The sequence below is a fragment of the Triturus cristatus genome, chromosome 11 (assembly GCF_964204655.1).
Source record: "Triturus cristatus chromosome 11, aTriCri1.1, whole genome shotgun sequence".
NCBI classification, from domain to species: Eukaryota; Metazoa; Chordata; class Amphibia; order Caudata; family Salamandridae; genus Triturus; species Triturus cristatus.
In genome coordinates, this window is record NC_140594.1 from 415,463,773 (window position 1) to 415,487,626 (window position 23,854).

The 23,854-nt window shown below is 50.1% G+C and overlaps 1 protein-coding gene across 1 annotated transcript in view; it reads right to left on the reverse strand.

Annotated features, from left to right (window-relative positions):
* The window catches only part of UBE2D4 (ubiquitin conjugating enzyme E2 D4), a 377,357-nt gene that overhangs the window by 55,901 nt on the left and 297,602 nt on the right, over nt 1-23,854 (reverse strand). The window contains exon 6 of the mRNA XM_085636153.1: nt 20,499-20,592. Coding sequence (XP_085492279.1) covers nt 20,499-20,592 — 94 coding nt within the window. The remainder of the gene's footprint in view (nt 1-20,498; nt 20,593-23,854) is intronic.

Consider the following 23,854-nt stretch of genomic DNA (forward strand, 5'->3'; position numbering starts at 1 on the left):
GAAGCCACCCCACCCATTCCAGGGGCATTAATGGTGAATATAGTAACGCCCCTGCCGTTTGTTGTAGTATACAATGCCAAGCATGTCTAGTGGAGTTTAGCGAGTCCAGGAAGCCCACCCTGCGGTCCATCGGCTCACATATTATCGCTGGGAGGGGTAGCAGGTCGGCAAACAGTCTCTCCAACTTTAGATATGGGACAGACTCCTCCCCATGTATCCAGCTATGCGCCTGCGCACCCTGCGCCACCCTGTAGTATAGCTCCAAGTCCGGCGCCCCTAGGCCACCCATACAATGAGGCAGTGTCAATACTCGCCATCTAGCCCGCGCCTGCTTGCCCGCCCATGCCAGCCGCAGCAGGGACTTATTAAGTCTAGCGAAGAAGGAGCGCGGTGGCACAATAGGGAGATTAGCAAACAGAAAGAGGAATCGGGGCAAAATCACCATCTTCATGATTGATATCCTGCCTACCAACGACAAGGGCAGCCCGATCCAATTCTCCACGTCATCTTCCAGCTTATCAATTGCCCTACCATAATTTTCCCGCAGTACTATTTCAGAGTCGACATGCAACTGTATACCCAGGTACCTGACTGGGTCATCAGACCACTGGAGCGGATAATCCATTTCAAAGATTGTAGTAGACGGAGTCAATGGGAAAGCTATTGACTTGGACCAATTAACACGTAAACCAGACAGCGCTCCATAGTGCACCACCTCACGCAGCACCGATGACAAATTATTCTCCGGATCTCGAACGTACAGCAGTGTATCGTCTGCGTACGTCGAGACTACAATCTTGTAGGTAGGGAAGCTCACCCCCGCAGGGCGTGGTACTCCCGTAATGGGCATGCCAGGGACTCCGCGACTATAGCGTATAAGATGGGCGACAATGGACACCCTTGTCGCGTCCCTCTAGTAATCGGGATCGGATCAGAGATCCTGTCCCCGAGTCGTATTCTTGCAGTAGGACTCCTGTAGAGCGCCCCGCTCATCTGCAAAAAGACCGGCCCCAGTCCCATTCTGGTCAATACCTGGCTCATGAAGGGCCACTCCACAGAGTCAAACGCCTTCTCTATGTTCAGGAAGACCGCGAGGGCCTTCGAATCCGGCCGGACATGTTGAATAGTGCCAAACACTGTGCGCAGATTGTAAGTAAGGTTCCTGCCCGGTACAAACCCCGCCTGCTCCGGGGCCACCAGCTCTGGGGTGAGCAGCGCCAGTCGCGTAGCCACTACCTTTGCAAACAACTTTGCGTCTACATTAAGCAGGGAGAGCGGCCGATATGAGCTGCACTCCTCTGGGGGCTTCCCTGGTTTGGGGATAGCCACCAGGATAGCCTCACACAGAGCGTGGCAGCTGGCCCTTGACACAGATGTCATCGAACAGATTCGAAATATGCGGCAGCAGCAAGTCTATAAAGGTTTTGTAGAACGTAACCGTGAGGCCATCCGCTCCCGGCGCGCCGTTCGCCTTCATGCCCGCTAGAGCGTCTAGTATTTCATCCTTCTCTATGGGGAGGGCTAGGAATTCCCTGTGCGAGTTGGTCAGGAAGGGCAGTTTTATATGATCTAAGTAGTCTCGTATACTGTCGTCCATGTCCGTCTGTCTCGAGGCATAAAGTGTAGCGTAGTACGACTTAAAGCACTCAACTATATCATCTTAATCAGTTAGCAATTCCCCTCCTTCCGATCGAATCTTAGTGACGGTGGCCTTACTTCTACGAACCTTCAGCATGTTAGCAAGAACAGAACTGGGTCTCTCCCCCTCCCCATATATCCTGGCAGAAGCATACTTCCCCAAATGTTTCACCTCCGCATCTGCCGCCTCATGATAATCTGCCAGAACTTTTTTTTTTAACTCCTCTGTAACGTCGCCCCTCCCCTCTCTTTGCAGCCGAACCTCCAAGTCCCCCAGTCTACTCTCCAAGGTCGTCAACCGACGCCGGAAATCGCGAAGCACCCCAGAGTGCTTCGCCATGGCCACCCCTCTGATGCAAACCTTAAAGGCTTCCCAGACCGTTTGGAAACTATCCACTGTACCAGTGTTGATGTCAAAAAATTCTGTTATCGCTCCCGCTATTTCCTCCCTGAAGAGGGGGTGAATACGGGGGGAACCGCCACGTAAAGGGCGGAATAGTCTTCCTCGGTGTAGAGATGGTCAGCAGTATGGGGGAGTGATCGGATAGAGTCCGCGGCAGTACCTGGCAGGCACGGATCTGCGGAAAAAGAGACACCGACACCAGCCAGTAGTCAATCCGCGTATGTAGGTCATGATATGCCGAATAGTGTGTGTAGCCCCCCTCCGTCGGGTTAAGCGTCCTCCAGACATCTGCCAATGCTAAACTCATCAGGGCTCTATCAACTACCTTGACTGCAGCCGCCGGGCCTCTGCTCCGGCCCCCCGATCTATCCAGATCCGGCTGCCGGACCATGTTAAAGTCTCCGCCCCACAGAATATTAGGTGCTCCACAGCCCCTTATGGCGTTTTCTAGGGATTCATAAAATTCCGGACAATCATAGTTTGGTCCATACACATTAACTAGCAGTAGATCGAGGCCCCTGCCCTGACATCGCGCTATTACAAACCTGCCTCCCCCATCCGCTGAGATCAACTGCAACTTATAAGCTGATTTAGGGTTCGTCCAGATTATTACACCCCTAGCATGTGTTGTGAAGCCAGCCCCCAACGCGTTCCCCAGTACCCCTTTCGCGCGCAGCATCGGACTCTGGTTAGGGAGATGCGTCTCCTGCAGGAAGGCCACATCTATACAATGCCTATTAAGATAGTGCAACACCTTGCGCAGCTTCTGGTGATCGTTAAGGCCTCTGACATTCCATGTCACAACTCTCAAGGGACTCGACGGACCCCCACGTATAGCATCACTCGTCATTTTCCACCTGTCTTATACACTGTAACAGCGAGCATGTAGTGCCCCACATTGTGCCTAGAGCGGGCAAATGGCAAAATCGAACCACGTACATCCACATACGGCTCAAAAACAAAAAAACAACAACATCCCTACCAAACACCCCACCCACAGCTGACCTCCCCCAACTCGGCCATGCCACTCCCTGTCTAGGGACTACCCACTCCTCCCCCTACCCTCCCTCCACCAAAAGAAACTCCTGAACACTGTTATACACTCGTGGGCAGAGGTCGCTCAGTGCCAAGTTTAGAAAGGGAATTCACCCTACACCCTGTCCGAACCTCCGAGCGCCCATAACTCACCCCCTCTACTTTGCCGGGCCAGAAGCCAACTCTGAATCTAGTGCCGCTGGGCCCAATCTCCGCCGCTCAGCTCACGTCTCGTAACCCAGCCATGCTCCAGGCGCTGCAGGCACCCCTCCAGGGTCTCGCAAGTTAGTTTGCTCTGTCGCATCATACTCACGGAACCCCACCAGACCGTCGGCCGCTGCTCCTAGCTAAAGCCTTCTTAATACTGCACAACTCACTGCACGGAAAAAAATTCACAAAGTACCCTACTGCCATCACCCCTGCGATGGCGCCCGGCCTGCCGGCACCCAACCCCGACTTACTCTCGGTGACCAACATTAGTCCTGGTGATCAAGTGTGCTGTCCATCTCGTCCCCCTGCAGCTGCTTCTCCGGACTTTTTCGCCTCTCCTTGCTCCATTCGTTTAGCGCCTTTTGCAGTGTCCTGGGGTCAAGAAAAATGTGGGTCTTACCCTGCCGATTAACTCTCAGCTTGGCAGGGTAAAGCATCGTGTAGTCCAGTCCCATATCCCGCATTTGCTTTTTGGCCGGGATGAACTGTCGCCTAGCCTCCTGGACACGAGCCGTGAAGTCCGGATAGATTGCAATGGTCGACCCCTCGTAGGAAAGCGTCTTCTTTTCCCTGGCCGCGCGCAGGGCTGCATCCCTGTCGCGATAGTTCAGTAATTTCGCTATAATAGGTTGCGGTGGTGCGCCCGGCGGAGGTCTAGGCCCCAAAGACCTGTGCGCTCGTTCCACCACAAACATGTTGGAGAATATCCCCTGACCCAACAGCTCTACCAGCAACTTCTCCACGTAGCACTCCATCCGACCAGTGGGTGTCGTCTCCGGCAGGCCTGTAATGCGCTGGTTGCAGCGCCGCGAACGGGCCTCCACATCCTCCATTTTGTCCTGCAGCACCTGCATGAGTCGCCCCATCTTAACGCGATCCGTTTCCGACGCCGTCTGCACCTCCTCCACGTCAGCCAGCCGCTGCTCCCTTTTGGTCCAGTCGCTCCGCGTGTTTGTCTAAGCGCTCCGCCATGCGATCCATGCGGTACGAAAGCGCATCAATCTTGGACCCCAAGGAGTTTATGCCAGATTGCAGCCCCTTTTCCATAGAGAGCAACAAGCTTCTTATGTCCTGTTTTCCCTCCGGCGCGTTGCAGGTCGCCCCTTCAGGAGCAGCCTGGGTCTTGGGGCGTTTCTGTTCAAAAGTTAGCTTCGGCTGCGTCTTGTCAGTTTTGCCCATCTTGCGCCTCGCCGCAACTCGGCACTCCTAATCGCAGTTATTGTGCTATATCCCAGGGAGCATGCGTCGCCACCCACTTGCAGCCGTGGGCAAGCTTCCACCACCTGCTGGCCAGAACCTCTCACTTGTGAACCAGCCTTACACCACTGGCAGTCCGCATAACCACGCCGATCTCTCCCCCGCTGGTCCACAGTCAACTACACCCTGGTAAGAGCTAAGGTGACGTCCGCAGGGCCTCTGTTTCCAGGGGTCCCCCCGCACCCACCAAAGCGCCAGCTTCAAGGCGTCCTCCCCGTATTGAAAATGGCGTCTCCTGGGCTCGCCTAGTATCCACTAACCGCCCGCGCCAGAGGGGGGGGGGGGGCGGGGGGGGGAATAGGGGGGTCTTCAGCTGATCAAATCGTGGACTTCCCTACGGGGTCACCGATCGTAACTGGCGGCAGACACCTTCATTTATCCCACCAAAGCGTCGAACTCCGCAGCGCCTCGCAGGCAGTGCACTGCAAAGGGGAGCCTGCCCTCGGAACTTCAGTAATCGAACTCACCGCAGATCGCTCCTCTCACGCTACCTGCGGTAGCATTGCCACAGCCCCCACAATACCTCTGCTGTGTCTACGTGGCTGCGTGCCACTTCACTCATTTTTGGGGCGAATTCATGCGGGGGGCTGGGACTCCGCTCCCCGCAAAGCCGCACGCACAGCCACGTCGCCCGGCAGCGTGCTGCAACCTGAGCCCGGGAATCAGCGGCCTGTGGCTACCTTCTGCTCTGCCATCCAGCAATTCGTAGTTACGGCGTCCTCCGGAGTCCCGGTTTTTGGACACGGACCCGTACTGGCATCCGCACTCGGGCCCCAGTGTTTATGTCAGTATCCCGGCAGCAGAGGGGCAGGATTATTCAACGGATCTTGTCGCTGCGCAGCGGAGCTCTAGGCTCAGGCAGCCATTCTTCTCGCGAGCTAAGCTCCGCCCCCTAGTTCTTTAACATTTGTTTGTACATTTTCAGACAGACTTCAAAATTCTCCAGAGTATGAGGATGACAGAGGCCACTCATGCAGAATGTGGGGCACTTGCAAATTCTTTCTGCAGCACGGCGTTCTCTCCACAAACAGAGAAGGAGCGATGAACGTTTTGTGACAGAAAATCCAATGAAAACCAATATTTGACAAAATAGTGAAGAAACGCTGCAAAAAATATGTCAATTAAATTCAAAGCAAATTAGGCTGTGGAGCCGCTACCAATAAAAGGCATGACGTGATACAGAATACTGAATCCTTAAAGGAGCAGCCTTTTTCCCCCATTATATGTCTGTGTATATGCGCACACAAACGTGTATATATATATATTTATTTACACAAACACTTATATCTACATATATTTTCACCCAAAAAAGGAAAATTTGAAGTAATATTAAGTGTTGAAACGAGTTAAAAAAATAATGTGTGAACCGCACCCCAATGAACACTCAAATTCGCCAGTTATAGTTCCCTGAGCTAACTACAACTTGAACCCCCAAGCACTGCATATAATCTCTCATATTACATCACTCATGACATCTTGAATGACATCGATAACCTCTCAAATTACTTAATTGATACCATCACTGATTACATCATTCAAGCTACTACTCCTCAAATTACTCTATAAACCTCTCTATCATATTAGAGAAGAAAGTAGGTAGTAAAGGGCCCACAAACACATACTGACTGTATGTATGTGTGTGCAACTATGTATAGTTTTTAAATCATTTCAAAACCTAACAATATTACTTTAACCTCGGTTTATTTATTAATGTAAGCTAAGATGTTCTCACCATACCCAACTGTAACGTCACTTTAACATTTGTTTTTTCAGCGAATTTCTAGGGTTTCTGACCATATGTAGCCAAAACCTCCACAGCGCACAGCCATGTTGCTAAGTTGGCTAGGTTGCCCTAGGTGCCCGCTGTGAAAAGGGTCCAAAATCTAAAGCTACCCACACTGAGAAAAGGGCTCAGTTTTTGATTGAAAATGCGATGGCCCAAAACGCAACTTAGATGCATTTCCTGTCGCGGCAATAGGCCTACCCACACACATGTGGTACCATTTTCATCGGGAGATTTGGGGAAATGCAGGGTGGATGGAAGTGTGTGGCTCCTCACAAATTCTAGAACTTTCCATCACAGAAATGTGAGGAAAACGTGTTTTTTTTAAAGTCTTAGTTTGATGTCTACAAAGGATTCTGGGTAAACAAACATGGTGAAAGCCATACAAGTCAACCAACCATGGATACCCCTAGGTGTCTAGTTTAAAAAAATGTACAGGTTGGCTAGCTTTCCATAGGTGACAGCTGAGTTAGGGTCCAAAACCTAGAGCTACCCACATTGGAAAAAAGGCTCAGTTTTCAGTGGAAAAATGCAATGCGTCCATGTTGTGTTTGGGTCGTTTTCTGTTGCAGACTCACACAAGTAAGGTACCATTTTCATTGGGAGACTTTGGAGAATGCTGGGTGGAAGATTGTTTATGGCTCCCCGCAGATCACAGAACTTTCCATTACAGAAATGTGAGCAGAATGTGATTTTTTTTGTCAAAGTTTGAGGTTTGCAAGGGATTCTGGGTGATAAAACGTGGTGAGAGCCACGCAAGTCAACCCACTCTGGATAGCCCTAGGTGCCCAGATTTAAAAAAAAATGTACAGGTTGGTTGGATTTCTCCACGTGCCAGCTGAACTAGGGTCGAAAATCTAGAGGTACCCCCATTGGAAATAAAAAGGGTCCGTTTTTGGTGGGAAAATGGTTGCCGTCCATGTTGCTTTTTTGGACAGTTTCCTGTTGCGGGCACTAGGTTTACCCAAACAAGTGAGGTACCATTTATATCCGTATCAGGAGACTTGAGGGAGCATAGAATAGTAGAACATTGGTCATTACCAATTGGATTTTGCTGCATTTGTGCCTTTCAAATGTAAGTAGGGTACATAAAACTTGACATTTAGAAAAATATCCCCTAAATCATACACTAGTACGGGTACCCACAAATTCAAAGATGTACAAATAACCACTGATCCTAAACTGCATATCTTGTGCTCATTTAATAAATATATATGTTTCCTACATACCCATTTTTCTCTCTGCCTATTTTGCTAAATGAATTGGTCTATACTCTGTACTCAATGCAAAACAATTGTACGGTACAGCTCAGCTGTTGGCTCTGGGTAGCTTGAGTTCTTGGAGAGCCTACAAAACCTATATATCCCTGCAACCAGAAGGGCCTAACGGACATAACTGTATACTGCTTTTGTAAATTGGTCAGTGACAAAAAGTTAGATGAAAATGTCACCAATGCCCATTTGTTCCTACTCATTCTCAATATTTCTAGATTTCAACAGTTATTTTATTGGGAAAACCTTGAAGGATCTATACATCACCCCTTGCTGAATTTTTTCTACTTTTCAGAAATCTATAGCTTTTCTGGATCACCCATGGGTTTCACACTGGTTTTTATCACAACTGGAAGTAGTTTGAGACAACAAAAAATATGGACAATAGGCTACATCTAGGAAAAATGACAACTGTGGCACAAAATTAGGTTTTCTGATTCAGCTCTGCATGCTCCTGAAAGATGGGAAGATGGGGACTTTAGTACAATAAATCATTTGTGGATGCCATTTTTAGGAAAAAAAAACTGACACTTGTCTGGAGCACTTTTTCTTAATTTATCCAAAAAACTCAAAATGTTGCTATATTTTGCTTATTTTCTCGGTCCCCTCTAGGAGAATCCACAACCCTGGGTATCTTTAGAATCCACGTAATGTTGGAAAAAGAGGATACAAATTTGGCATGGATACCTAAAGTGGAGAAAAAAAAAAAGTTATGGGGCCCTAAGCGCAAACTATTCCAAATAGCCAAAAAAGGGCTCAGGGCTGGGGGTAGGGGAGAGAGTTTTGCAGAAAATGATTTAAGGGGTACAGTCAAGCATGGAGAGTGACAATGCAGAAGGCACATAACATGTCTGCCAGAGTTATTAGGACATGCATTGTGATGCGCTAAAAAGAATAAAAGTGCAATGTGCGAAAAACAAAGGAATGTCCCAGAGTTACAGCGTAAAACAGACTGACTGGAGTATTATAACATTTGGTTTAAGCGCACATGAAAAAAGTACACTGTGCAAGTAAGCAAGAAAGGGATATCCCAAGAGTGCCTCGAGTGTGCTCTTCGGGCATTCCGCAAAGTGCAATGTGCAAAATACGGAACAAACTAGTGCGAGCAGCAAGATATCCCAAGGTCAAGTGGCAGCTCCCCAAAGATGTGCCACGCAAGGATCTACTTGGGCGCCCGCAAATACAGAGCAGCGCTGCAGAGTGCCCCAAAAAGGGACTTTGATGTTGTATAAAAGGCGGAAGTGATCAAATAGTAAAGCTCAAGTTTTTGCGGTACAAATGGAATTTGCGGAGACCACTTTGACCAGGGCCATCAGGATGACCTTAACAGTTTTAACGTTCAGAATAATATTATCCAGATTCAGACTAGCTATTACCGCTTGATGGTAAGTTCGAACACCTGCACAAATGAAATCACTACGAAGGTAGATTTTTCTGCAGCAAGGATGGGCAAGTGCATAGGATGTGAATGATGGTTTCTTTTTGCAATCTGCACGGTTGGGGAAATACATTGTGGGAGTCTGAGCAGAGTCATGCGGAAAGGTGAACCCGGAAGATTCCACTCCCCCAGTCTAGTGTAACTAAGCTGGCCTTTATCTACAGTTGGTAATTGCAAGTAATATAATTCTGTTGTCTGCTGGGGATATGAGAGTTTATTACTAATCAGGCGTGAGAGTGCTTACTCAGTGTTGAAATAGCCTCTATCCGTGACAACTTTTTTTGCTGTGGCCGCTGTAAGCTTTTTAAAGACCTAAAGCAAGAGATGCTTACCCCAGGCCTCCTTGAATGAAAATTCCATTCGTTTGTCATCGAGAAAGCACTTGTAGGATGAGGTGCTTCCACTGTCCCTCCCGACAGCTCTAAATGATCAGCTTGCTGTTCCTGCCTATGGTGGCCTACCTCTGTAATCTGTTGTCCATGTGCATGCCCCTGCACCCTCCCTTCTACCCTGTGTGGTCGGTAGCACAGACCATGCCCACTGCCTGCGCTGCAGTCAGCTGGCTGCCCATGCTAATTCCTACCTGCCCTCCATGGTTCGTTGTCCTGCCACTGTCTCTCTTGCATCATTGGCTTGCTGCCCCTCCATGACCCGTTGTTCTGCCTCTCCCACCTGCTGTGTGTGTGTAATTCACTGTGCTGCCACTGCCCCATATCTGTCCAGCATGGTCAGCTTGAAGCCCCTGCTCCGCAAGCCCTGCTCTCCATTGTTTGAATCCATGCCCGTGCCCCATCCCACAGAGGTGGCAGCATACCGTGTAGCGATCAGTAGAAGTGAACATTTCCTTTTTTAACCTGTATCACTGGAGTGAGGCCTAAAGGCTCACTCATTTAAAGTTGTTGATTGCTGTGCTTGAGTGGTGTACTTGCGCTGGATGTGTGCGCCTGGGAAGGGTACAATAAAGGGATAATGCAGTACAATACAGTACATGCATGTTGAATGCATGTGCTGGGAGTGTGTGCATCTGTGAGGGGTACAATACAAGAAGGATGTAGTGCGGTGCAGTACATGCATGTGCTGGCAGAATGTGTGCCTTTCAGTGGTACGATACATGAAGGGTGTAGAGCTGTGCAGGACGTGAATGTTGAATACATGTGCTAAGTGCATGTGTTCCTGCGAGTGGTGCACTACATGAAAGATACAGTGCTGTGCAGTGTGTGTATGCTGAATACATGAGCTGAATCTATGTGTGCTGTGAATGGTACAATACATGGCAAACTCTGGGTTTCATTTTGGGAGACCCAGGGCTGCATGGGGAAACGAGAGGAGGTAGAGGAATCCTCCCAAGACACATTTGTGTATTATTGCATTCCTGTAAACTGGATGGGACACACTGGAAAAGGGAGAGGCAGGCTCCCCCAGTTCCCTTCAAAGGATGCTCTTTGATTTATAGAGAGTTCACAAGGAAGGGGTCTAAGACCATCATGAGAAAGAGATGGGGCTGATAAGAGAACCATAAAGAGTAGGGACAAGGCCATGGGCCTATCTTTTGATACACATCATGGTGGCTGACATCCACATGTGAGCTCTAGTCACTCCCATGGTCTGTGATATAGGAATATCCGATTTGGAGTTGCTACTGCTGTGCCAGACTGCTTTCAAGAGGAAGAGAGGGCAGAGAAGAGGGCACTTCAAAAGAAGCAGGCCCCAAATTTAAACTTCAAAGACGCAGACGCAATCTTATTTGGTGTCAGGAAATGGACTATAATATAGGAAAGGACTAATAGAACTATGGACTATAGAAAATTGACAACTGTTAAGCAGCCAGTCGGGCTGTGTAAGGAGGAGCTCTGCAAGACTTCTGCCAGTGACCAGGACTGGGGTCCAAGGTCTGCTAGTGTTCCAACTGGGCGAGTGGACATCACGCATGGAATCAAAAACAACTTGCCATTGTGCCTGAAGAACCAGCACTAGTGTGCCCTGTGAGGAATAGGAGAGCGTTGGAGGGAGCTAGGTCCAGTGGGCAATTCTGTCGAGTGGATTCCCTTTAAAGGTGTGAGGAGACCGCTGCTGCACTAAACAGGCCTTTTCCTGTGTGCAGGAAAAAAAAACAGAGCCTCTTGTATGCAAGAGGAGGAATGCCATGAAGTGAGCCGAGGACATCACTGTACCGAAGGAGGAATGCCGTGAGGTGAGTCGAGGATATCACGGTGTTGAACAGGTCATCGCCTGTGTGAAAGAGGAGTCGGTGCCCCCGTATGCCAGAAGGGGCCACTGCAAAGTGAACTGAGATCATCGCCGTGAGCCGCAGCTCGGTGTGCAGTAACCCTGTATGCCAAGAGGAGCCACCGTGAATAGACGGCAGTGCAGAGTGGATTGTAGCCTTGTGCTGGCGACCCAGAACGCCAGGAGGGGCTGCCGTGAATTAATATACCGTGCCAACTGGGTAGGAGCCTGTCTGCAGTAGAAATATTGTGACCATATATGTAAGTGGGACCAGCAAGAAGTGTGACCTGGTCAGATTTGTGGCCGAAGAATTGAGTCTGCCCTGGGGCCTCCTACACATCTATAATGGGACAATGTAGCAGCATTAGGATATGTACACTACCCCTCCCCTCAACCCCCCGGGACAGACAAAAGACTTACCATGTCAGGAGAAGGCATGTACAACCCTGGGCGCATGTCAGTGTGTGAAAAACTCAAGGACTGCCGAGCGCTGCCTGCCTGGGCCGTGTGCAATGCTCTGTTTCTGCAGGTGTGGGGAAAACCGATTTCGGGCCCGTCGATCTTGGGGTAACTTACCTGCTACATAGCGCTTCGGTGCTAGAACACTTTTGACTTTAGTACAGTGTTGATTTGGACCCTTCAGACTGACTACTAGTGGGGTTTATCCTGTATGTTCCCTATAGTGAATGGGGAATAACCACTATCACTAGAGGAAGGAGGGTGTGGGACACAGAACTGCCAATAAAATACTACAGCCCTGACCTTAGGGTGACTGTGTAGTTTGTAAATGTCGTATTTCCCTTGGTGTTCATAGTGCTAAAGAACAAGTTACTTACCTTCGGTAACAATGTATCTGTAAGAAACATTAGTTAGTTAGATTCCTCACCTTAGAATATCCCCAGGCGTCAGACTGGATCCGGAAGATTTTTCGTCAGCAATACCCCTTGCGCGTCGCTAGGCGTCGTCTGCGGCTCCGCGTCCGTCGTCGGCGTCGTGCGCCGGAATGACGTCGGAGTACTTAGACGCCGCCCTCGCGCGCTGACGTCAGTTCTAGTACATAGCTTTCCGCGCCAGGAACGCAGAGCCATGCAAAGACCGACACTGGTGCCAAAAATAAAATCTAGGGGCCTGAAAAGGATAACCTTAACCCTAGATGTCAGTTCTCAGAACGGGGAGGATGGGTGGGTCGGTGAGGAATCTAACTAACTAATGTTTCTTACAGATACATCGTTACCGAAGGTAAGTAACTTGTTCATCTGAAAGAAACACGTTAGTTAGATTCCTCACCTTAGAATAGATACCCAAGCAATACCATCCCCGGTGGTGGGTCTGCGAACCAAGATCACACCAGAAAGTCCTGGAGGACAGAACGGCCAGAGAAGCCATCCATCCGGACTTGGCTGTCAAGGCAATAATGCTTGGCAAACGTGTGTAGCGAAGCCCACGTCGCCGCCTGACAGATGTCCTGCAAAGGGACAACCCGTCCCAAAGCAGTAGTAGCCGCTGTGGCCCGAGTAGAATGGGCGCGCAGCCCAACAGGAGGGTCCTTTTTTGCCAAGGAATAACAAATTTTGATGCACAAAACGACCCACCGAGAGATGGTCCGTTTGTGCACAGCTTTCCCCTTCTTAGCACCCACGTATCCAACGAAAAGTTGGTCGTCCACCCGGAACTGCTTCGTGCGGTCCAGATAAAAGGAGAGCGCACTTTTTGGGTCCAGACGGTGGAGCCTCTCTTCCTCTTTGGAAGGATGAGGAGGCGGAAAGAAGGTGGGCAAGGTGACAGACTGCCCAAGATGAAAGGGGGTCACCACTTTCGGAAGAAAGGAGGGACGAGGCCGAAGGACAACCTTGTCCGGATGAACAGAGAGAAAAGGAGGCTTAGATGATAAAGCCTGGAGCTCACTCACCCGTCTAGCCGAGGTGATGGCTACCAGAAAAGCAGTCTTAAGCGTCAGCAGACGAAGAGGACAATTATGAAGAGGCTCAAAGGGAGCGCACATTAGAAATGTGAGAACAAGATTCAAGTCCCACTGAGGCATTACAAAAGGGACAGGAGGGAACGTGTGAGTAATGCCTTTTAGAAAGCGTGTAACTACAGGGGACTTGAAAAGAGAAGGCTGATCAGGAAGCCGCAAGAAGGCAGAGATGGCAGCAAGATAACCTTTCAAGGTGCCCAGGGCAGAGCCCTGCCGGGCCAAAGAAAGAAGAAAGAGGAGGACCTCAGAAAGAGGGGCGGAAAGGGGATCCACAGCCTTTGCTGTGCACCATGCCACAAATTTGTTCCACCGGCAGGCGTATACCGTCTTTGTGGAGGGACGCCTGGCTGCCAGAATGATATCACAGACTTCAGGAGGCAAGTCAAATGGCATCAACTGCCGCCGCTCAATCTCCACGCATGGAGGTGGAGGCTGGACAGGTTCGGGTGGAGGACCGTCCCCTGCTGCTGCGACAGAAGATCCTCCCGAAGGGGCAGACGTATCGGAGGATCGGTCAACATACTGAGTAGCTCGGGATACCAGTACCTTCGTGCCCAATCCGGAGCCACCAAGATGACTTGGGCCCGGTCGTGCCTGATCTTCTTCAGCACTCTGGGCAGAAGTGGTATAGGCGGAAAGGCGTACAACAGACCGCAACTCCACTCGTGACGAAAAGCGTCGCCGAGCGAGTGCCGCCTTGGAAATTCCAACGTGCAGAACTGTTGACATTGCGCGTTCTCTTCGGTGGCGAATAGATCTAACCAAGGCTCTCCCCACTGCTGAAAGAGACCTTGCGCCACTTCGGAGTTCAGACGCCATTCGTGATCCATCATGCACCGGTGGCTGAGTTCGTCTGCTCTGGCGTTCAGAGAGCCCGCCAGATGTTGAACCACTAGGGTGACGCCCTGGTGTTCCAGCCACGTCCAGAGGCGCAGAGCCTCCTGACAAAGGGTCCACGACCCCACCCCGCCCTGTTTGTTGCAATACCACATGGCGGTGGTGTTGTCCGTGAACACCTGCACGACACTTCCCCTGACAGAGGGAAGGAAGGCTTTCAGTGCAAGTCGGATCGCTCTCAACTCCAACAGGTTGATGTGGAGGCGAGACTCCGCCGGAGACCAGAGGCCTCTGATCTCCGCCTCTCCCATATGGCCACCCCATCCCAGGAGGGACGCATCCATCACTACGACATGCTCCGGTTGGGGAAGGGAGAGGCTCTTGCCTGTGACCCAATCGCGGTCCGTGAGCCACCACTGCAACTGCTGTGCAGTGCCCTCCGAGATCAAGACATGGTCGGACAGGTTGCCGTGATGCTGGGCCCACTGAAACTTCAGGTCCCACTGCAGAGCCCGCATGCGCCGCCTGGCGTGATGCACTAGTAGGATGCAGGAGGCCATCAGCCCCAGAAGCCGCAACACTAGCCTGACCGAAACCCAGGATAGAGGCCGAAAGATGGGAATCAGGGCCTGAATATCCTGGACCCGCTGTTCCGGCGGATAGACCCGGAACTGCGCCGAATCGAGAACCGCTCCGATGAAGAGGAGCTTCTGAGAGGGACTCAGGTGTGACTTCGGCACGTTGATGGAAAACCCCAGCAAATGCAGGAGATCCGCCGTAGTCTGGAGGTGGGAGACGACTGCCTGGGGCGAGCCCGCCTTCAACAACCAGTCGTCGAGATAGGGGAAGACTGGAACCCCCTGATCTGCGCAGATGAGCTGCGACCACCGCCATCACTTTCGTGAACACCCGAGGGGCACTGGTGAGGCCGAAGGGGAGCACGGTAAACTGAAAGTGCTCTTGACCCACCGTGAACCGCAGGTAACGCCGGTGGGCCGGCAGGACGGGGATGTGGAAATATGCGTCATGCAAGTCCAACGCTACCATCCAGTCTCCAGGGTCTAGGGCAGCTAGAACCTGAGCCAAAGTTAACATCTTGAACCTCTCCTTCCGGAGGAAAGCATTGACGTTCCGGAGGTCCAAGATAGGGCGTAGGCCCCCTTTGCCCTTCTTGGGAACCAGAAAGTAGTGGGAACAACCACGACCTACTTCTGGACTCGGAACGCGCTCGACGGCCCCCTTGGCCAAGAGGGCCGAAACTTCCTCGCGGAGAAGATTCAAATGATCCCCCGAGATACGGTGGTGCTGCGGTGGCATGGCTGGAGGGGTCGTCTCGAAGGGGAGGGAGTAGCCCCTTCGGACGATTTGCAGCACCCACCTGTCCGATGTGATGGACCGCCAGTGGAGCAGGTGATGGCGAACCCTGCCGCCCACTGGCGTGGAATGGGCCTGAAAGCTCGGACTAGGAAGGCTTTGAGGCGGATGCTGCCGGGGTGGATGTGGGCTGACCGTGTCGTCCTCCAGAACCGCCTCGGCGGAAACCACGTCCGCGACCAGGTTGGTTCTGCGGCTGGTGGCTAGGAGTACGTGAGGAGGCACCCCTTCCTTGGCCACGAAAGGGGCGAAAGGCGGAAGTTTGCGACCGCGGGGCCGAGAGGCCCAAGGACTTGGCCGTAGCCCGGGATTCCTTAAAGCGATTCAGCGCACTGTCCGCTTTCTCACCAAAAAGGCGAGTGCCATCAAGGGGCATGTCCATGAGAGTGCTCTGGACATCACCCGAAAAGGAGGTGGACCGCAGCCAGGCGTGACGTCTAAGCGCCACCGTGGTAGAAATCGCCCTACCCAGCGAGTCCGTAGTGTCAAGTCCACATCGGATAGCATGTCGTGCTGTATCCCTCCCATCGGCCAGAGCCTGGGTAAGTCGTGTCTGGACCTCCGCCGGACACAGGGGCAGCACGCCCTCCACCGTATCCCACAGAGGGTGGGAATAACGGTCCAAGAGACAGGTGGTGTTCAAGGACCGCAGGCCCAAACTAAGGGAGGAGAACAGCTTTTTGCCAAACTGTTCCAGTCTCTTGGAATCCCGGTCCGGCGGAGCGGTCGGGAAGGAGTATTGGGAGGTAGAAGCCTGGATAACCAGGCTCTCGGGGGTAGGGTGTTGGGACAGAAAACTGGGGTCGCCCGGAGCAGGGCGGTGGCGCCTGGCGACGTTCCTGTCCACAGGAGGGACTGTGGAGGGCTTGGACCAGGTGCCCTGCAGAACGTCAATGAGGGCCTCATTGAATTGCAGCAGAGGCTCAGTGGAGCTTGCTGCAGACTGAAGCACCTCAGTGAGGACGTTAGTCCTCACAGCCACGGCAGGTAGCTCAAGCTCAAGGGCTGCGGCCGACTTGCGCAGCACCACAGAGAAAGCAGCACCCTCCTCCGAAGCCACAGTCGGAGGAGAGATGAATCCAGTGTCTGGAGAGGTATCCAGACCACTGGCCTCCCCCAGTTCATCTGCCCAGTCCTGTGACAGCTGAGCCTGAATGGCCATAGGATCCTCGGATCCCTCCCATTCGCCCCCGTCATCCGATTCCTGGTATGCAGGAGGAAAGATCGGAGCCGGCCGATAGACATAATGTGTCTCTAACTGCGCCGTACGCGGCGTCCATAGACGCCGTAACGGCGCCGGGCCCGGAGCGGGGCTGAACTGGGGCTCGACGTCGAGCGGAGCCGGCGTCGGAGGTGGTACCGGTGTCGACGCCGGCGGAGGAGGCGTGATGAGGTCGACCAGCGTCGGCAGGGACTCGGGAACAGGTCCCTCGGGCACTTGCGGCGTCGAGGCCGGAGCCGTCAACGGCGCCGGAGCCGCCGGCAGGCAAGGTTGCCCAGTCGGGTCCGCGGGGCCCGAAGGCGCGCCAGCGGGCGTCGACGGCGGAGCCAGGTTCCTCATGGCCGAGAGGAAGGCACTGACTTTCGCCGGCGTCGCGTCAGTCCCAGGGACCGGCGGGTATGGGGACTTGCGCGGCACCTGCGGCTCCGCTGGAGCCGCGGGGGTGGAACCACCCTGACCCTCGGCCGAGTCGCGCGACCGGCGAGGGGAGTCTGAAGAGCGGTGTCGCCTCTTGGACTTCTTGGAGTGCTTCGACTTACCCGAAGTCTTGGAGCCAGACGATCGATGATGGCGTCGGCTGCGACTCCGCGACCGATCCTTGGACCTCCTCCTGGACAGGGATCGAGAGTGGCGAAGCTCGAGAAGCTTACGGGACCGCTCCCGTCTAGCCTTCGAGGTCAGGGCCTTGCAGTCCGAACACGACTCCGCGTCGTGGTCGAGGCCCAAACAGTAAAGGCACCGGCGGTGATGGTCCGTAACCGACATCAAGCGGTTGCAGTCAGCACAGGCTTTAAAACCAGGCATCCTACCGGCACCTGAGTCGAGACAAGATCAAAAAGGATCAAAAAACTTAGTCAAAAAAGACTAAAAGGGGTAGCTCTCCCGGATCTGCGCTTACTGGCGCGGAAAAAAGAAGAACTGACGTCAGCGCGCGAGGGCGGCGTCTAAGTACTCCGACGACGTAATTCCGGCGCACGACGCCGACGACGGACGCGGAGCCGCAGACGACGCCTAGCGACGCGCAAGGGGTATTGCTGACGAAAAATCTTCCGGATCCAGTCTGACGCCTGGGGATATTCTAAGGTGAGGAATCTAACGTGTTTCTTTCAGATATAAAATACTTATTTTGCCATAAAAGTATTTGGCTGGCCAATAATGTATTGCTGCTACTGCGCTTATTTTGAGTGGTGAACCTGTACTCACTCCCCTGTATCCACTCCCCCCCACCTTCCTCTCACACCCCACAGGAGCCTTGGGCTGCTCCGACCACGCTATTCCTGAGAGTCCAGTGTTGAAGGGGATCTTGGAGGAGTTGCTTGGGGTCCATAGTAGGTCAGGCCCCGGGACATTAGGATCAAATAGCCTTAACCCCCACAGTTGGGCCAAGAATTCCTGCTTGCCCCAAGGCCCTCTGAACGGGGTCCTGAAAGACCTCTTGATCATTTGTTGCATGAGTTACTTAATCACTTTGCACACTTCTACCACAGGGATATATTTGGGCTACATGGGTGTGTTTGTGTGTACGTGCAATATTTGGGATAATTTTTTCCGGGCAGCCATCTTGGGAGACTTTTTTGCTATCAAGCACACTAATTTCTTCCTTTACTGCAGTATGCGCTGTAGAAAAGGCTTTCAGTTTTATAGCTTTGAACCCTTCGAAGTGGCTTTAAGGTGTGCAGCACTTTTGACATAAATACAGCATGTTAGCACTCTAATTGTTCAATAAAACACTGTGGTTAAGCTGCAGTTGATCACTTGAAAATTAACTGGCCGGCTGCTGCTGGAACTGATAGTACATGTTTCAGTCTGCATGTCAGAATGTTTCACTGAAATGAATGAGGAAGATATTTAAGACCTCATAAAATATGTAATCTAATTTTGGTTTCCACATTTCTCATTTTGGTCACTTCTAAAGGAAATGTTTTAAGTTTCACAACTTTGATTCAATCAAGATGACTTCAGGTGTGACACACTTGTCATAAATAAGAATGTTAGCATTGTAGTGCACCACTAGAACACTGCGGGAGGTAGCAGCAGATTACTGGTTAATCCACTAGAAGGCTGCTATCTCATTGTTGGAAGTGCATGTTCTATTCAGTAAGTCACACTTTATTCTCACATGGCGGAGGGATATTCTCGCAAAGCGGAGAGAGATGATGTGAATTTACTTAAAGTATGCACTAATTTTAGTTCCTGGAGCACCTCCTATAACCTCTATGAGAAAATCATGAGAGAAGACCGTTTTATCACAAACTTGGGTCATCAAATCCCAGTGGAGGATTAGCACAACATCGGGTAAAATCACCTTGGAGTACACTAGAATTGCTAAAGTTTTTAACTTTTCAGAAAGGAGCAGAGGTGAATGAAATTTTTGGAAACTTTTATCATATGAAGTACAGTTATTAGTAAAACAAAAAAACTCTTCCTTTAAAATGAAATCTAACCTACCTATAACACAGAGGCAACAAGTTAGGTGTTAAGATGAACTATTTAAATGAACAATATTTAATCCAAACTTTCATTCTGCCGTTAAATTACCCACTTGAGGTCAGTAGTTTTATCTGCAATGGAGCACTATATCAAACAGAATGGGATTTCTAAAATTCCAGTCACTGCAGAAAGAAACTTACCTTGAAAATAAACTGATGACAATGTGCTTACTGGACTGGCACGTTTCAGAACAAGTACATCCAGCTACCAAAAATTCTGTTTAAAGAGGTCCTTTTAGGAAGCACTCCTTTTGTAGTGTATGATTACTTAAAATGTACTAAAAATTGGTACTATGTATACTCAGAAAGAAGACTCAAATGCTCACCGTGTATAGGTTTCAATGGGCAGCTAGGCACCTTGTTTTCTAGATTGTGTGTGGGGCTTTTATGCTGTTAAGATTTTATTTCAGTAGATGGCAGGCGAGGTCTATGTTTCTATGGTGACAGACACCTTTCTGACTGGTGCACATGTTCTGATGGGGTCAGTGAGTTTCCTTTTTTCCAGTCCGTATACATTTTTATGCACAGCAAAAGGTCTGACTACTGCTGCCTACGTACAAGGTTTATGGTGAGGGACTTTACCTTCAGAATATATATTTTTATGATTCCCAGGAGGCACCTTTAAGGGTCATTATGCAGTTTCCCTTACCAATAAGAGACATCTCTTGCATCAAAGTAGATTTCTATTGTCAATGAGAGGTTCTTGATAGATAATATATATGGCAATGGGAAGTAAGAAAACACCATTGCTAATGCTTTTTTATAAAAAAATTTTTTTTAGAGTGATGCACAACTCAAGATTGAAAAGCTTAGCTTAGCCAATCCTTAAGTTCCAGAGTCAGCATGTAGAAAGGCACTGGCAACACCAGAGTTGTCAATATTTGTAATCTAAACACGCACTGAATAATGAAGGAACTGACAAGCCTATTCTAACAAAAGCGGGAAACTAATGGACTCTACTATTAACCATAAAAACACTGTTTTCACAAATTGAGTAGCAGTTGATTGACCACAGAAACATATGCTTCCATATTTAGGGTTGCCCATACACACCATAATAACAGAACACCCGATCAGACCATCTCTAATAAATGTCTAAGGATGAGATAAGCATGAACGTTAGTATGGAACCCTGCATGCTGTTGTTGGGAACAGTACGGACTGCGAGAAGTCTACAATTTCTGTGGCATGGAACCATAACCCAGTCAAGACATTTAATTTTGCTACACATTCCCTCATGTTCATGGCAAGCACACACTGAATGCTGGACGCAGAGGGTGAGTACTTCCGACACATAGATAACTCGCAGGAGCAAAAGGAAAGGGCAGAGCGCTTACTTCTCCCTGTCTGCTTTGTAGGTGTGTGCTATCTCTGGTACCAAAGGATCGTCTGGGTTGGGATCACAAAGCAGGGAGCAGATTGACAAAAGAACTGAAACAAAAGAAGACAACGATTTAAATTTAATTTCACAGAATTCAGGTTTATGCAAGTCATGTGTACGTGTTTTGGGATCGTGCAACCACTACATGAGGGGTGGGGATGGGGGTGGGGAAGTGCAGTATGAGAATAGTATTGTTAAGAAACATTTAAAGAAGTAAGGGAATTCCTGTTCCCGAGGATACACAATTTACAACGGAGAATGCAACAATTATGATTAAATTAAGAGATTTGTTAACAATCATAAACCAGTGACTGATTATTCACAACTTTGAGTCTTATCCATGGGATCGAACCTCTTTATATCACACAAGAGGATGAGGTAGGAACAGTTATCAAATTATACATTAACAGCTTGGAGGAGTACACGCGAGTGTCTTAGGGCTGTGTGTTTGAAATGCTTTCACCATGGTGCCCTGTGGATACACAGCGCATTAGATCTTTAAAGGTACATGTCTTAATATTCATCTCCCCAGGATAAAAAATAAACACCACATAGAAAAATGCATGTAAGATGGCTGGAATGGGCATCTCCGTACAATGCAGGCCCATTTCATTGTAGATTTTTACCCAAAAATGGAATATGCTACTTACCAGTATGCATCTGTTCTTGGCATGTAGAGCTGCAGAGTTGTACACTTAGCATAGATCGCCATCTGGTGTTGGGCCCGGATGTTTGCAGTTTGTTTTTGTTCTTTGGAAGTCACGAGTTCGGTGACTCCTCCTTCGGTCCGTACTGCGCATGGGCTTCGGCTCCATCCTCAGATTGTTTTTCACCAACAGGGAAATGATGGAGCGTAGTAATAACAGTGAGAAACCCATGTGTGTTGTATCTAAATAAGATGGACTGGAACGGATACAGGTAGCCGGGGAGGCGGGTGGGCGTGTACAACTCTGCAGCTCTACATGCCAAGAACAGATGCATACTGGTAAGTAGCATATTCCGTTCGAGGCATATGAGCTGCAGATTGTACACTTAGCATAGATTATATAGCAGTACCCAACCTTAGCGGCGACCACCGGTATCCGTTGCAGCGGTTTGAAAAAGTGTCTTTAGTACAGCCTGGCCCACACTAGCTTGCTGCTTGGAATGCACATCTACACAGTAATGTTTTGTGAAGGTGTGCGGTGTTGACCATGTGGCTGCTTTGCAGATGTCATCTAAGGGTATGGTCCCTAGAAAAGCCATAGAAGCCCCTAACTTTCTAGTAGAGTGGGCTTTAGGTGGAACAGATAATGTTTTTTGCCATTTGATAGCAGATTTGTATGCACTTTACAATCCACCTAGCTATCCCTGATTTAGAGATGGGGTTGCCTTTATGTGGTGGAGAGAAGGAAACGAACAATTGTTTAGTCTTCCTGAAAGGTTGCGTTCTTTGTATGTAGTACAGCAAAGCCCTCTTAACATCCAGTGTGTGTAAGGCCCTTTCTGCAACAGATTGAGGTTGCGGGAAAAAGACAGGTAATTCCACCGATTGATTGAGATGGAAGGGGGAAATGACCTTGGGCAGAAACTTCGGATTTGTACGAAGTATGACCTTGCTGTGATGTATTTGTAGGAAGGGTTCCTGTATAGTGAACGCTTGTATTTCACCAACCCTTCTACGGGAAGTGATAGCAACGAGGTAAGCTGTTTTCCAGGTGAGGAACTGTAGCTCACATTTATGCATTGGTTCGAAGGGTGGACCCATGAGCCGTGTAAGAACTACATTTAGATTCCACACAGGGGAAGGTGGTGCCCTGGGAGGAATTACTCGTTTAAGGCCTTCCATAAAGGCTTTAATAGCGGGCACTCTGAACAGTGATAAATGCTGTCTGTTTTGTAGATAAGCAGCAATCTCTGCTAGGTGTAGACGTATGGATGAATATGCCAGGTTACACCTGTGAAGATGGAGCAGATAGCATATGATGTGCTGTATGGATGCATCAAAAGGGTTGATTGTATTGTTACGGCAGTAAATTACAAATCTTTTCCACTTTGCGGCATAGCATGCTCTAGTGGTAGGACGTCTGGCTTCCATGATAATGTTCATGCAATCAGGGGGAAGGTTAAGGTATCCAAATTCTAAGATTTCAGGAGCCAGATCGCAAGGTTGAGCTGAGCTGGGTCCGGGTGCCTGATTTCTCCATGGTTCTGGGTTAGGAGGCATGGGGACAGGTGCAGTTTTTGATGTGGCACCACCGATAGCTGTAGTAGTGTGGTGTACCACGGCTGCCTGGCCCATGTTGGGGCTACCAGAATGAGTGTGAGGGAGTGCTGTTGTAGCTTCCTTACCACTAACGGAATTAGTGGGAGAGGTGGAAAGGTGTATGCAAATCTGCCTGACCAGTTCATCCATATCGCATTGCCCTTGGACAATGGGTGTGGGTATCTGGCGGCGAAGCTTGGGCATTTTTTGTTTTCGTGGGTGGCGAAGAGGTCTATCTGAGGATGCCCCCACTTTTGGAAGAATGGGTGAAGAACTTGTGGATGCAGTTCCCATTCGTGTAGTTGTTGTGTTTGTCTGCTGAGGAGAGTGTGTCCCCCTCCCCCCCCCCCCCCCTGTTTTTGGATAGAATACATTGCAGTCATGTTGTCTGTGCAAATGAGGACTGCTTTGCCCGAAATCTGTTTTTGAAAAGATTTTAGGGCTAGAAAGATCGCCAAGAGCTCCAGATGGTTGATGTGGAGCGACTTTTGCTGTGGCGTCCATAGACCTTGCATTGTGAGGTGTAAGAGGTGCGCTCCCCAGCCGGAGAGCGATGCGTCGGCTGTTAGAATCACCTGAAGAACCGGGTCCAGGAACGGCCGCCCTTTGGAAAGGTTTGTGGTGTTCCACCACTGCAGAGAGTGATGGGTGCGGCCGTCCACCAACACCAGATCCGTCAGCTGACCCTGGGCCTGGTTCCACTGTTGTGCTAGGCACTCTTGAAGTGGACGCATGTGAAGTCTTGCATGGGGCACTATGAAAATGCAAGACGCCATCATTCCTATGAGCTTCATAAACACTCTTGCTGGAAGAGAGTGTTGAGGAAGGAATGTTTTGCGCAAGGCTTGTATGCTTGCGATTCTGGCTGAGTTTGGATAGGCAATACCTTTGGAGGTGTCTATAGTGGCCCCGAGATATTGCTTTGTGTGAGATGGTATGAGGTGGGACTTTTGGTAGTTCACCGTGAAGCCTAGCTGGTGGAGCAGTTGGATGGTGCTGTTTGTATGTTGCACACATTGGTGATAGGACGCGGCTTTTATCAGCCAGTCGTCTAAGTAGGGGAAGAC